Raw genomic sequence first — 15564 nt, forward strand, 5'->3', positions numbered from 1 at the left:
ATCACCACCCACACTGCAGAAATTCTTTTTTTTTTGATAGGTAAACCCACACACTGCAGAAATTGGAAGTAAAGAAGCACAATATTTTCTGTACCTTTCCCTCTCTAGTTCTATCTGCAGCTCCACAAGCGCCACTCGACTTTTTTCAACCTTAGATTGTGATTCCTCTAGTGACTCCTGTGCCTGCTGAAATGATCTTCTCACATCCAACAATTTCTTATGTGTACTTTCCAAGGTAAATGAACCATGAAGCTTATCATCTATGAGTTTCTGAATTTGTTCTGAGCAAATTTTCAACTGCAAAGCAAAGCACATTTGACTCAAAATATTCCTTTGCTATGAGAAAATTTTAAAGTGGAAGCGTCATTTGAACTCAAGATATTTACACAGTTTGTTGTTATCAATTCAAATCCAAAATTACGGCTCAAAAATACCTGATCTTCGATCCTTGAAGCTTTCATGTCAAAAAAGCAGAGAGATGCATTCGCTTGCTGAACCTCCCTCTCCATGGTTCGTTTTTCCATGATCAGAGTATCCTGAAGCTGCCTTGTCCTGACACCCTCTAATACCAGCTGAACAAACACTTATTTCATAAATTGACATTCTACATACAGAACAACATAAACAGCTAACCCACAATGTAACATACCAATTAATGAATGATGAGACAGAAGTTTCAGAGGTCTGAAAGTCAACAAATACTAGCTATAGCCTATAGGTTTAAGTGAAACTCAACCACATATACAAGAGCTGTACAATGTTTAACTCAAGGCAAAACAAAAAAAAGTTTCTCAACATGATGAAATTTACAGGGCGAGTCTATCATCAGCAAATGCATCATGTCTTGTAGTAGCAGCAATATGCAGCTCGAACACTTTCCTTTAAATGCAGTTACACAAGTTCTATGAACGTATGAAAGGACCACAACGTATATCCTGGCACTACTACCACATTCAGAACCTACTACCTATATATTTAAACAACATACATCTTCATAAGCTGACGGCTGTTGTAATAACCCTGATTCACCTTAGCACCAATTCCTTATATGGAGCAAGCAGGGCATGTGAACACAAACAAAAATGCGCTATTTGTAATGAGATATAAACAACACAACCCCTCACTTTTCATCTTTCATTAGAACAGTACATGTCCAAAGCATGTCACTCAAGTCTTGTTTGGGTGTCCAAAAGGGAGTTGATTTAGATTTACAGACATATACAAAACAATAACTCTTAACCCCATATAGTGGGATAGTTTATGCAGGACCATGGCTCATGAAGCAATGGTCATTACTTCTGCAATCAAGAATGAACATTATTGGGGTAAGAGCAGTAATATTAGACCAAAACAATGACACACATCTGACATCTTCATATCCATAACAAGAATTAAACCCATTATCTAAAACCAAAAAGGAAAGAAATATCAGCTGAAGGAACAAAAAATACTACATCATCTCGTAAAAAAACGTGAAAACACACAAACCACAATCAAACTATGTTCCAATTTGCAATCACCCCGAGACTATCAATTTTGGAAATCACCCCATCAAACTACAAAAAAGATTGTAATATACACCCTCAGAAATATTGACATAAATACCCTTTATAAAATAATTAAAGTTTAAAAAACAATAGAATCAAACGCAATCAAATAAAAAAAAAGTAAAATATATATATAATTTGTAAAAAATATTTAAAGACATAAAAAACCAAGAGAGACTGGAGATTAATTTTTTAAAAATTAAAAACGTTTTCTAAAAAATCATTTTTATTAAAAATTGAAAAACATTTTCTAAGAGACCAGTTTTATTTTTAAAAGGTAATTTTTATTTCTATAAAAAAATATTCAGCTTTTTCAAAAATGTTTTTCTTACAAGTGTATTTTTTATTTTAAAAAATTTATTTTCTTAAAAACTAATTCTTTTGAATGTAATAGGGCATTGTCTTTTTTTCTTAAGATTCTTTAAGAGAAGTAAGGGGAAAATGGGGGGTACATTGCAATTTTTTGATAGTTTGAAGGGTGATTGCCGAAGGTGATAATTTGGTAAGTGATTTCAAATTGGGTGGTGGTTCGAGTGGAGTTTGTGTATTTTCCCCTAAAAGAAAATTGTGTGATAGAAAATTACCTTAATGTTATAGTCATCTCTCTCCGTAATTTGCTGCAACAGATGTTGGTTTTGATTCTGCATATCGTCATATGCCTGTCCAATTGACTGAAGAAAAACAACATTAATTAAATCAATTTTATGAACGTTCATAAGTCCCCAGATTTTTTAGATTCCAGGATACTAACCTCTATTTCAGATAAGTATGCCTCATTTTCTTCATTCTTGGACTTCAGGACATCAGTAAGTCTAGAAATATCCCTGAAACAGAATTAAATTTGAATTTTGAAAGTACTTCTTTTACACCGTTATCATGTTTAAACAACAAAAAACCAATGGTCAAATAGGACGTAAATGGTTCCTACTTGGATCATGCCCAGAAGAGTAGTGTGGAACATGTTTCCTACTTGCCTGGTATGGTGCACATGGTGGGAAAGGAATGGGAGGAACTTTGAGGATCGCAAATGGTCATTGAAGGAGCTCAAAACTCTAAATTTATGTTCTTTTTCTTTTGAAAGCCTCTAGAGACTTTAGTAGGTTAAGTTTTTATGATTTTCTGTACCGTTTTCTAATTCTAAATAGATGACTCTTGTATACACGTTGTGTACCTGGATGCACCTTTTGTTATTTTTTTTAGTATTATTAGGGAAGCTTTATTACTTACATAAGAAAGTCTAACGTACAATATTCTAGATCATCAGGAAACTAAGGCCTCGTTTGGTTACACGAATGAGATGAGAAATCTGTGAATAATAGTGAGATGGTTTGAGTTAAGATGTTTTATGGGATTTTGGGAAATGAGAGAAAAAGTTAAATAAAAATATTATAAAGTTAAAATATTGTTAGAATATAATTTTTTAATATTATTTTTGTTTTAGAATTTAGAAAAGTTTGAATTGTTTTTTGTGTTTTGTTTGAAAGTTTGGAAAAGTTGTAATGATTAGGTAATGATTAGATGAAAAAATTGAAAAGCTGAAAATTTGAAATTGAAAAGTATTGTGTTTGAATGGTGGATGTTGATATGAGATAAGATGATATGAGACGAGACCATCTGTGAAACCAAATGGGGCCTAAATGATAAAATGAAGCTATTAAGTTTTCAAACACAATACCAACCAGGTTTACGTAACACAAACCTCTCGCAACAATGTAACAACTAAACATAAATATTTTTTTATACGACTAGTCAAATAGTTCATTAAAAAAAAACATAAAGGGCATAGCCCAGGTATAAGAGAAAACAGAAAAATAGATAATAGAATGGAACAATAGTGTGATACCCCATATGATAAGAATAAGGGTAGGTGGTGAATGAGATCACACATTGCTTGGGAAGGAGTTCTTGCTCTTTATAAGGTTCCAATGGGACTCCAATTATATTATTGACTAGTTCTTTTGGAGTATAGGCCATGTGGTTTGGGCCTTCTATTGGAAGGTTACAAATAGCTCCCAAATTTAAACCATACAAAAAACCAAAAGAAAATGACACTTGATGTAGCCATCCAATCAAAGTGTAATGTTCAAAACATTATCATAGAAACAGAAGCTTAAGGGCCCATTTGGATAATTAGAATATCTCAGTATATCTGTGAATAGAAGTGAAATGGTTTAAGATATTTTATTGGGTTTGAAGAAAGGAGAGAAAAAGTTGAATAAAAATATTATAAAGTTAAAAATTGTTTGAATATTATTTTTTAATCTTATTTTTATTTTGAAACTTGAAAAAGTAGCATTGTTTTTTGTGTTTTGTTTGGGAGTTTGGGAAAGTTGTAATGATTAGATAATGATTAGACAAAAAAGTAGAAGATTTGAAATTGAAAGTGTTTTGTGTTTCGAGTGATGTTTGGGAAGGAAATGTCTAAGAATACTTGAGAACAATTGTGTTGCCAAACAGAGCCTAAGTTTCATCCCTGGTTGTTAAAACAGGTTCTACTCTGTTCACAAAACATACCTATCAATGACCTTTTTAAGATTAATAGAGTTATCTATGGTCGGGATCTTTTTTGAAAGCAGCTTTCCAGATACCCAGATATATATATATATATATATATAGAGAGAGAGAGAGAGAGAGAGAGTAACATGCACACAATGGTTTTCATAGAAGATATTTGAATTGAAAAAATGTTAAAAAAATCTAAAAAGAAGGTTCAGCAGTAACAACAGGTCAAATAAAATGTTTTGCCTCGTCATGGTAAACCAAACCTTTTAGAAGCTTCTAGTTTCTGCCTCAGCTCAGCAATCTCAGCTTCTGCTGCAGCAAGTGTTTGTTGGGAAATGGCCTCAGCCTCATTTGCTGTCTTGACTCGCAATTCCAAGTTGTGCTCGTCAAGAGAGGATTTCAAAGTTTGGACATGAGCCCATGCCTTGTATTCCAAGTCCCTGGCTTCCATGACATCCCTGCAGATCTTATAAGCTTCTAAGAACAGTGACATCATGATACCACACACTAACTAATATACCTCACATCATCCAAGCCACCCATAAAAAGTAATTGAGCTGAATGCGCAGAACTTACTTTATGCAGAATTTAGTTGTTAGACCATATTGACATTATGCAATCATAAGCATATCAAATTATAAATGTGAACTAAAGGAAAAAGATCTGTGCAGAATCTCTAACCTTGAATCAGTGGATTCACGTCTATACATTTCCAAAATCAACTTTAACTCCCTATCACTTTCTTTCAAATCTTGGACCTGGAAAAGAAAACAGGAAAACTAACTAAAGCCAAATCATTGGTAGATTGTATACTTCAATTGATAAAGAACGGGTCAAACAGGCCCCTTTGAAACCAAAGATTCAATATGACAACAAATAACATCTAATAATTTTCTCAAGAAAAAAACTCTGCTTACAGCATGAATGTGTTGTACCAAACAGGAGATTGCATCAGTACAGATAAAGGAATGGAAGTGAAAACACATCAATGAAAAACATCAACAGGCATAGGATTCTTACAAAAAAATTCTACTTCATATAGTTCCCCATAATTGTTATTCCTTCCAGTGAGAGGATGGCCTCCTCATTTAAGTCATGTCTCCAAGGAGCCTGTGTTCAATGATCAGAAAATTCACTCCAAACACTACGGGGTTGTGATGCAGGGGAATCTGGTCTTTGGAAAAATATAGGAGGGATGGGTGTGATAGTTGCCATATGCACTCTAGTAGTTCAGCCTGCTTTGCCTTCCTTTGAAGCAGCAATATCAGATTTTGAAGCCACTTATTCGGTTTGGTGTGTGGTATAGGAACCAACCACTTAATTGTATAGCACACTTCAAGGAAGCATCGGTAGCAGACAATTTACAAATCAGGTATATTCTACCATGTTGACGTGGGAGGTGAGAACATGTTTTGGGGCCCTTCCAAAAAAGAGGTGTTTGAAGTTAAATCTTTCTCCAGAGGCCTTTTTTCCCATGATAGCACCACCTTTCCTTGGAGGAACATATGGTGTAGTAAGGCTCCACCCGAGAAGGGGATATTTAGCCTCAACTAGTGTTAGGGAATAACTCACGTGGACAACCTAAGAACGGCATCTTGTGATAGTTGACTGATGTTGTGTGTGTAATTAGGATTGGGGGACCATAGAGCATCTGTTATTTCACTGTGAGATAGCTAGTTCTCTATGGAGTTTGATAAATGGCCTCTTCAGGCTAGCTCGGGTTATGCCTCACCACGTGGTGGGTCTATTTTGGAGTCGGAAATGGAAGTTTGAGTCACCAAAGAAAATATTTGAGGAAAATAATTTCACGTCGCTCAATGTAGTGTATCTGAAGAGAAAGGAATAGCCACAACTTCAAAGACATTGAGAAGTCAATGATGGATCTTAAGTCTTTTTGAATGCTCTTTACCAATCGATGGGTGCCATTTTTTGTCCTTCTAGTTTAGTTTTCATAAGTTTATGCATCTCGTCTTTCTGTCTAGGGTTTTTTCTTGTATACTCCAAGTGTACTTGGCTAGTGCCCTTTAGCTTATTAACAAAAGTATCCTTAAAACAAATGTCATTGTATAGGTCAAGTTTATACAATTATTGTACACAGAGCTATTTTCCCCCAATAAGTAGCACATACTCAAACTGGTACCTACACAGTATAAATGAACTTCCAAAAAAAGGTCATTTGTAAGTTGTACAATTCTTGAATGAGTGAAAATGTAAATGAGAAATATTTCACGGAAATTCCACATATATATCCATTTGACAGTTTGGGGCATCCAGATACAAGAGAAAGAACATATCGTACCAAAGCTTGCAGCTTCTGCATCTCTGCAACTTGGTCGGCAGATCTTGCAGATGAGGCTTCACATTCTTTCACCTGCTAAGGGAAAAAAGGAGCTTCTTCAACTGCATCTAAGAATATGACTGAACAGATAAGAATACTAACCTTCCTCTCAAGAATAAAGGAAAGAGATTGGACATCAGCCCTGAGAGAATGAACATCTGAAGCAGCCTCTTTGTATTTACTTAGTTCACTTTGCATAATGCTCATTTCTTCAGGAAATGAAGAAAGCAAGGTTTTAAATTCTGCAATGATTTCTTTTCTTCCTGCAACACAGAGTATCTTCATCATTATTGCAGCATAACCCTTCAGAGATGCAGTAGCACATGTTCAATGATCAAAGAAAAGCATCATGTTTATTATAACCTGGTTCTCTTGAGGCCTCTTTTAGCTTAGATTCAATCATATTAATCTCCTCAATCTGTTTCTGTATCTCTATCCCCAGATCAGCAGCTCGGAAATCAGCAACGGCAGATGATCTTCGGAAAACATCGGCAATGTCATTTTTAATATTCAATTCTCTCTCCCTCCACAGAATGTTATCCTTCTCAACCTACAATCACCAAGGAAAAAGTATGGTAAGCTTCAGAACCAAAACCCTTGCAAAAAAGATGACAGATGGAAGCATAAATGAAACTACCGACCAGTTACAACCTGTAGTTTTTCATATAAGGCCTGATACTGCAAAACTTCTGATTTTGACTTTTCTTTTTGATCTCTCACCAGGAGGTAAGCATTGGACGAGGAAATACACTTAACATTCTTCAACATGTTCTGTCATGAAATATCCCCATTGTAATTATGTGACTGGATAAACAGAACTGTTATTCAAAATGATTCTTTAGAAAGAAGTATTTGCAAGTATGACACTAGCAGAGACATCAATGTAATAGAAAGTGACCTGCAAACTAGATAATTGCTGTAATATTTTTATCCTTTCATCATGAAGACCTTTCAGTTCTGTAAGCCGACATGAAGCTTGGTCCTGTGGAGCTCAACCCAATTAATGTGCACGTCTCTTCCAGTTTAAAATTCTCAAAATGCTGACCGAGAGAGAGAGAGAGAGAGAGAGAGAAAAAAGGTCCAAGACAAAGGAATAAGATTGTCTCAAGTCAACAACTTACTGTTAGTTCTTTGAGAGTGGATTCCATGTCATGAAGATCCTTTTGTGTATCTCTAACTCTATCACCAGCACCTTGATTATTTCCTAGATTCAAGATAGGGAAAAATGCCCCTTTTGCAGCATTTCTCTGTGCTTTCAGAGATGCTAAATTGCAATTATTTTCTTCTAGCTCTGAAAGTGCAACCTCCAACTCCTCTTCAAAAACCAATAAAATTGAGTCACTCACCGCCTAGCAGAGCATCAAAATCAATGCCTACCACAACCCAGTCTTTTTTTTTTTTTGGAAAAAAAAGGTTCTCTTTTTCTTTCAGGTTGGGTGGAGGGGCTGTAAAATATCTGGAATTTAGAATGGCATAACTTGTACCAATTGCATATGTCTCATTATGTTGAAGGACAGTAGGCAATTTAAGGGATCAATGTGCATATGCATGGTCTTCACACATGTTTCTATCATTTTTTCAGTGAACAAAAAAAAAAAAAAAAAAAAAAAGAGGTTACTTGGAAGCTAGAGTAGAATAATTCCGACCTTCACCTCGCACAAAGGGGAAGCTCTCAAGAATAAACACTTGCGCTCGAAGGCTCAAATCTCTAAATATTGCTAGCAGTTGATCCCCAGACATACTTTTCTTGGTCTATCAACTAATCTTATTCTTGAATTTCGTTTGTGAGATTGATAAAAATGTATAATTTATAACTTGTAAAAATAATATGCTTCACTCTTTCCGCCATGCAATATGAATATGACCTTTGTTTTTGGATGAGTATGTCAGATGCATTGAAATTTATGAAATTCATGATATCACCCTTGTTTTTCTTTTTATAAGTAAAGTTGCCACAAATTATTAAAGAGCACTAGGGGTCAAGTACACTGTAGGTATACAAAAGATATTTTTATAAGTAAATCAAAGAAAAGTGAACAACAAGAATTCATCAGATATATATATATATATATGATAAGTAATTCATCAGATATTTTCATAAGTCAAAGAAGAGAATTCAGAAAATCTACAAAAGAAGAGGATGATGTGAATAATGCAATTGGAAAGCTTTATTGTTTCGGGGGCTATGTTAATAATGCAACTGGAAAGCATAAATGCCAATTTGTATCCAGCACAGGAAAAAAAGTTTTCTTGAAAAACACCTCCATTAGAAGCTACAAAAAAATGCATAATAAAAGAGGAAAGACAAAAATTTATAAGTGTATGTTAGGAAGCCCTTTAATATCTACTCTACTACGTTCACATCCCAAGAAATTTGTCTTAGTAAACTAATCATTGCAAATTATTACACCATGCATTCCAGTCTCATCACAGGTTTCAATTCTGAACTTCTTTAATCTTTTTTTCTAACTGGTGAACAAAATTTTATTGTCATAAGAATAGGCAAAAGCCCAAGTATAGAGGACGGATACAAGAGCATTGCCAATGCATGCTATTTTAGTGATACAAGAAAACTTTAATCTTTTTTACTTATCAAAAAAAAAAAATTAATCTTTCATGCATTTTGAATACAATGTTCAAATAGAAGTAAATGGTATAACTGACAGCTGCTCAGGGATTGCAATTATAGGTTATAGAAATAGTGATATAGCCAAAATTGCTACATCTGAAGCATACCCTTGCCATTCAATAGACAATGCTAACTGTCATATACTTGGCAGACAAACAATAGGACACTTTGCCATCTGACTCATGCTAAGTGCATTTTGAATTTTGACACACTGAATCCAGTTTTCACACCCACGCCAAAGCAACTGTATGGGCAAACATATTGCATATATATGATACTGATGTGCTACACTTTTCTTCTTTTTATTTTTTATTTTTTGGATCGGGCTACTGACCTGCTACACTTATGGTATCAATTTTTCATTGCCTATATCGATGCATACCAAGCCCCAATATCTGCCTCCCCCCACTAGCCTCCAGATTGTCTTAAGCTTACTTGGGGGCGGGGGTGAGCTTTCTGAATTCCAACCAATTTTCAATTTTCAAATACTCACTTTCTTGCTGAGAAATGAGTCTACCCCATGTTTCATCCAAATTACTCACATTTCTCATTTAGTATTCACTCATATGATTGATGCTTTTGAGAGGTAAATAACTGACCAGATATATGATAAGAAAGTTACCTCTTAAATGTTTCATTTCAGCTTTATTTTTTGCATGAACGTTTTGGTGTCTCTGCAATTCCCTTGCAAGTGATTTGTGCTTCAAATGAAGATCACTAAATTCCATTCTCAAGTTCTTGACTTCTTTCTCTAAATCATGGCAGGTCTTTTGCCTGCATGCACCTAGCAAAAGAAGAAGTACATGAATAGAACTGAGGGCTAACTTGAGGACCAACAAGGTCACAACAGAAAGTGTGAAAGTCATCTAGCCCTATTAATCCGTACCATCTTCTGGTAGTTCTTTCAACACTGCAGCTGATAATCCATCCTTTAGATACCACAGGTTATCAACAGCAGCTACTATGTTGCGTAAAATGTTCTGTGTCTTTTCAGTGGCAGTTTCGCTATCTTCTTTCACATGATTTGCACAATTATATGTAGAAGAATTCTCTGTTGCACCTGTTTCTATGAGTCGACTAAGAAAAGCATCCTTAAATGTAGAGGGAACCCCATCTGAAAAGCATTTCAAAAGAGCCTTATCCACAAGTCGATTTGCACAATAGTGATGGCAATGATTAAATTAAAATCTAAGAGATTGAGGGGAGGGGGGGGGAGCTTGAGATGATAAGAGATCAGCAGATCATAAAGAGTACAACGATTCATTATACTAATAACATTTCCAGGTACTCTCCATGTAGTTTGAACTTTATGCCCTTGATTGAACGAGAACTTACACTTCACATTAGAATTGCCAATCGCATTGCATAAAAGGCGGCATCCACATAAACAAATGTTTGACAGGCTAGACAAATATAGCATAGGATACATTTTAGAATACCATAGTCTCAAGTCTCTCATTTTGTCACTGTCCTATGTTCTGCTGCTTCCGAGAATTATAGGAACTTCTTTTTGTTTAATAAGTGAGAATTATAGGAACTCTAACAAAGACAAACATGTCACATACAAACTCTCCGAAGCAGCATTTGATTATTGGAGTCCTTAAATGAATACTGGAAATTTGAGGTTTTACTGCATAATATACTGAATTAGAAAATGGTTTCTATAACAAAGAAAGCCATTCCAATCATTAATACAATATAAAGAAGGCTCACTCAAAGATTACAAAATTTTTAAATTTGCAACCATCTCTGCTGATTTGGAGTTTCTTGGGTTCTTACAAATATGGAGGCCTTCTGAGTAATGTCATTGATATTCATTAAAGGACACTAGGGCAGAACCCAAGCACATTGGAAGTATACATAAGAACACTTAGTGAGAAATTTGCTGCGGAATTACGCAGAGCTACGGATATGCTTTTTGCTGATGGGTCAAAGAAGAATGAGAACATCAACTAGGAGGTGTATCATAAAGACCCAAGTACATCCATGGTGGCGAGGCGATCATATGCTGCAGCTCTGAAGATGGGCCATGCTTTGGGGGTTCACAGTGAGGGGATTGGTGAAAGTGGTCGGCAGATCAAGCCTCAGAACCAACTTGTCGCGATGCATAATTCTTTAAAGGAGATGGAAACCCAACTTGTCGAGTTGAAGGCAGCAATAGCTTTCTTGTCTACAAAAATAGACCTGCTTTCAGCTGGAGGCAATAAGACTAAAATAGGCCCAAATCCTTTAAACTCAGATAAAGGAAAACGGAAAATCGGATTCGGCCATGTCCCTATAACCAGATCCAGGAGAGTATGACATCAGTAATGGAATGTCATTCGCCTCAGGTAACATAGGATAGACCAATAGTCGATACTACACCCTTGGTACCCGAAGAAACTATGGCTCCCTCGTCGAAATTGAAGGAAAATGGTAAACTGCCAACGTCTATAGGAGATGTAGGACCCGCTGAAGTTGCACATAAAGGGTCACCAGAGGTGAAGGGACTTGATGTCATACCATTGGAGAGAACCAATGGAGTTGCTGAGGAGGTATGGGATTTGAATATGGATTTAGCGTTGGTGCCTTGTGTAAAGGAATGCCTAGAGTCGGGAGTGCAGCTAGATACTAGGACTGGGATAATGTTGCTCCCCTGGTCTCTCTTCCTCCAATAGTGGATTGAATTCTACCTAAAGTTAATGAAATTCAGCAGTTCGTGGGAATTTCACATGGTGGATGTGAAGACCAATTTAAAGAACTAATCACTACGATTAAGGTAAGCCACGCGTTTGAAACCAAATCAAGTTTCAAGAAAAGCAGGGAGTTACAGCGTCTTTCTTGGGCAATCAACTACAACGCTAACGGTGGTAGCTCAACTAGAGGGAAGTCTAACGGGAGGGCATTGTGAAGACTAGAAACAAGGGGTTGGCGTGGGGTTTTTGGGGAGAGTTTTAATTCTATGGGAAACAAGGGGTTGGGGTCGGGTTTGGTATATTTTGGGCTGTTTTTCACGGGATTTTTGGGTTATTAGGGGTTTTCTATTATGGGCAAAGTGTTCTCTTGTATACATTCAGTGTACTTAGTTACTCCTTTTGATATATATAATATTTTTACTTGTAAAAAAAAAAAAATCTAAGACTCCATGTTTTTAAAAAGCTCCAAATTGAAGATTTTGTTGAAAAGCACCTCCAGAAATTGCGGAAAACCACCGTAACAATTTTAAAAGTGCTTTAGGCGTATGTTATCAATAGTAGAGCTTTTTAACAAAACTCTACATTTTTTTTCATCAGTATATAAGTACATTATTATTTAAAAAACTCTACAAGTAAAAGCTCAATTACCTGCACAAATCCCAAACGGGCACTTAGTTAAGAATGGGAGTGAGAACAAGAATATGAAAATCTACAAAGTCGGAAGAGCAATATGCTAATGGGAGGTTCGCAAATCATGATTAAGCAACGTGATTTACAACTCTTATTAGGATATCTCCTAGTCTTCAAAATTCCACGCGTTGTGTTTGTTTTGAATACTCCACAATAAACACAAAGGAGCTGTCCTCCATAAGTCTATTAGAAGAATTTTGAGAACTTGATTCCTTGTCTCATCACTGCCTTTGAGAAAGGTATTCTGATTAGCAATATTTCTTGTTTGAAAGTACCCTTCACATCCTTTTATGGAACCAAAAGAAATAAAACCAAAACAAAATACTTCAATAAGGAATTAGGTACTAGAAGAAGAGGCAAGAGTATTTTACTGACTCCTTACTAAACAACCAATTTCAATGCTAAGAGGCTATTAAGCATAAGAAAACTAATTCTGAGGCACTCAGAATAAACTAAGCATTCAATCAAATAAAAGTAGCACAAAACAATAAACAAAACAATATTTAAGGCAGTTGATCCTCACCATCAATAAGTGGCAGATGTTTGCCATCTTGTTCACTGCTCGACTCTCTTGTTTTGATGGAAAATGACTCCAAGTCATTCACCAGCTGATCTCAGAAAAGAGACAATTACCATCAAGCAATATGCTACAATTATGCAGACATAAAACCAAAAAAACTGCCCAAGATTATTGAAGAGCACAGCAATGTAAACAAAAATAATTATTACCTTGTCCAAAGACTTATTGACCACTGCTAACGTGGAATCATATGGTTGTTGCTTCTGCTTCAATAGAGAGAATTTATTCTCAAGTGAAAAAGACTCAACCTTCTGAGTTTCTAACTTCTGGACAAGCTTTTGATTTTGATATTGAAGAACAGTAACATCAAGCTACATCACCACAAATGGAAAACATAAGTTAAAAACTATCAAGATAATGAAGAAGACCATTTATCTTTTTGCAACCCAAAAGCAGCTGAAAATGCGTGGTGTGAACATGTTATTATGGTATCATCATAAAAATGCAAATGTAGGTTCCAACTGACAAAGGATGAAGTCATCCCGAAATTGGTGATCCAACTGTATGATCAAAATCCTAACAGCCAGATCACTTTTTCCCCTTAAAAAAGTAGGCTTTACACCTCCATCACAGCTAAAAGCACAATACTATCACCAATTTAACCAAATTCCAGATGCCAAAAATGCTGAACAGAGCACCATATTTTTTTTTTTTTATAAGTAAAAATATTTTATATATATATATCAAAAGGAGAAAACAGAGCACCATATTATAATCAACATCAAGTATATACAAGGCAATAACCACTAGAAATAAAGAAAAAAGATCCCTACAAATTTGCGGTCATCCAATTTAGCATCCAACATCCATAAAATGGTTTCAAGCTAGAAATGGAAATTCTATGCTAGTACCAAGCTAGCAATTCATAACCACCTCAACTGAATAAATTTTTCAGACAAGCCAGATAACACGAGGATAAAAGTACATGTACCAAATACACAAAACACTATAAAGTCAAAATAAACCCACAAAATTTCTTGAGCTACACAATATAACTTTCGAAAAATTAGAAAGTAGAAACTACGGAAGTAAACGCTCCTAACCTTTTTGTCCTCGGAAATGGGCAAAAAAGGTTGCTTCTTAGGAGTAGCAGCAGCCGTGGGTGATATGGAGCCAAAATGACGCCGTTTTCGGTCTGGCTCACCTGTGCTCCCCATGGAAACCCTAGCATCTACCCCCCACAAGCTCCACTAGCATTAAGCAACACCAAAATTTGGTATTACAATACCATACCACTGAAAGATTAGAACCCCCCTAATATAAATATCAGAACTAGATAATACAGAAACAAACCCTAGACTAATCAATTCCTCAAAACCCTAATTCAAACTTTCCACCAAAAATAATGTTCTTCTCTAGCTTCCAACCCCTAATTTCTCCAAACCTGCATCAAAGCTCTCTGTCTATATCTGCCTCCCTATCTCTGTGTTAGAGCATGGATTCGAGGCTGTTTCTCTCTCAAACGACGCACTTTCTCCAGTTTCTCTATCCCTCTCCGAAGCTCAAGTAGGAGAGAGAAAAATGTGCGAGATTTTGTGTGATTCTATAAAAGACCATGCACGGAATTTTGAGAAAGTGAGGAGGGTAATTTTGGTATTGAACGTGGCGGCCTTTGCGTTCGTCCACCTGTTCGAGGAATCTAAACGTGGTGACTGGTGACTACGTCACGGGGAAGTGGGAGCGAAGTTGGTGACTTGGCGGAGTCTGATTGGTAAAACCTGTGGAAAGAGCTCTGGGCCCCATGCCTTGACTTGGAATTTACAATTTTCTATAAAGAGTTTTACTACACAACTTTTATCACACTTCACACTCCACATTTTTTTTACATTTTTAAATTTTTTAATATTTTTTTAAATTTTTTTGAGTTTATTCTTTTTAAATTATTTTAAATTTTCTATGCATTATTTATATAATAAATATTTAATAAAAGAAAAAAAAAATAAAAATTAAAATAAAATGTAGAGTGGGGGGAGTGTTGGGAGGTTGTAAAGATTTAGGTTTAGTTTGGATCTTCAACTCCACTCAACTCATCTCAACTCATCATTACAATTTTTTTAAATTTCAACACAAAATATAATAAATAATTTAACTTTTTCAAATCTCAAAATAATAATAATATTAAAAAATAATATTTTATCATCTCAACTGAACTTATTTTAACATCCAAACACACCCTTATTCTTCTATAAAAGAGTGAGGATCAATAGGTTATTGCAGAAGGTCTCCGTTGTGCCGCGAGCTCTTTTAAGGGAATTCTTTTAACAAAAAATATATTTGCAGCGGAGCCAGTGTAGCACCGTTCAGTTTTGTTTTGTTTTGTTTCTTTAATTTATTTATATTTTTTTAATATATTTAAATATTTTTAAAAAATAAAAAAATACATCAATACATTTAAAATCACTTTCTTAATCACTAAATAAAAAAAAAAATTACCCAAGCAGTACACTTGGTGAGGCAAAATAACTTTTCTCTTTGCAGTAGTGGGTGATAATTATTATTGTATAATTTTTTTGAAAAAATAATTAAATATGATATATATATATAAATTAACTTTTTAATAAAAAATCTAACTCGTTTTGAAAAAATGATTGCACAATACTTAC

At 35.2% G+C, this 15564-nt stretch overlaps 1 protein-coding gene and 1 long non-coding RNA gene across 3 annotated transcripts in view; one reads left to right on the top strand and one right to left on the bottom strand.

The window, feature by feature from the left end:
• LOC121240310 overlaps window positions 1-3601 on the top strand; it is an 18017-nt gene extending 14416 nt beyond the window's left edge. Inside the window, exons 2-3 of the long non-coding RNA XR_005935514.1 lie at window positions 2871-2879; window positions 3590-3601. This is a non-coding gene — a long non-coding RNA (uncharacterized LOC121240310). The remainder of the gene's footprint in view (window positions 1-2870; window positions 2880-3589) is intronic.
• The window catches only part of LOC121240308 (E3 ubiquitin-protein ligase BRE1-like 1), a 16936-nt gene extending 2451 nt beyond the window's left edge, over window positions 1-14485 (bottom strand). The window contains exons 1-17 of one of the 2 annotated variants that reach the window (XM_041137705.1): window positions 14005-14483; window positions 13111-13272; window positions 12905-12989; window positions 9903-10130; window positions 9639-9800; window positions 7509-7702; window positions 7286-7369; window positions 7039-7158; window positions 6751-6937; window positions 6490-6650; window positions 6349-6420; window positions 4731-4807; window positions 4313-4507; window positions 2299-2371; window positions 2132-2218; window positions 435-572; window positions 95-297 (exon numbers count right to left, since the gene is read on the bottom strand). In XM_041137705.1, the coding sequence (XP_040993639.1) occupies window positions 95-297; window positions 435-572; window positions 2132-2218; window positions 2299-2371; window positions 4313-4507; window positions 4731-4807; window positions 6349-6420; window positions 6490-6650; window positions 6751-6937; window positions 7039-7158; window positions 7286-7369; window positions 7509-7702; window positions 9639-9800; window positions 9903-10130; window positions 12905-12989; window positions 13111-13272; window positions 14005-14118 (2342 nt within the window). In that variant the 5' untranslated portion in view covers window positions 14119-14483. Of the gene's footprint in view, window positions 1-94; window positions 298-434; window positions 573-643; window positions 1557-2131; window positions 2219-2298; window positions 2372-4312; window positions 4508-4730; window positions 4808-6348; window positions 6421-6489; window positions 6651-6750; window positions 6938-7038; window positions 7159-7285; window positions 7370-7508; window positions 7703-9638; window positions 9801-9902; window positions 10131-12904; window positions 12990-13110; window positions 13273-14004 lie in introns of those variants that run through there. The other variant, XM_041137706.1, reaches the window with a different exon arrangement.
• Between the last annotated feature and the right edge of the window lie 1079 nt (window positions 14486-15564).

Source organism: Juglans microcarpa x Juglans regia, chromosome 7S (assembly GCF_004785595.1).
Source record: "Juglans microcarpa x Juglans regia isolate MS1-56 chromosome 7S, Jm3101_v1.0, whole genome shotgun sequence".
Taxonomy (NCBI): domain Eukaryota; kingdom Viridiplantae; phylum Streptophyta; class Magnoliopsida; order Fagales; family Juglandaceae; genus Juglans; species Juglans microcarpa x Juglans regia.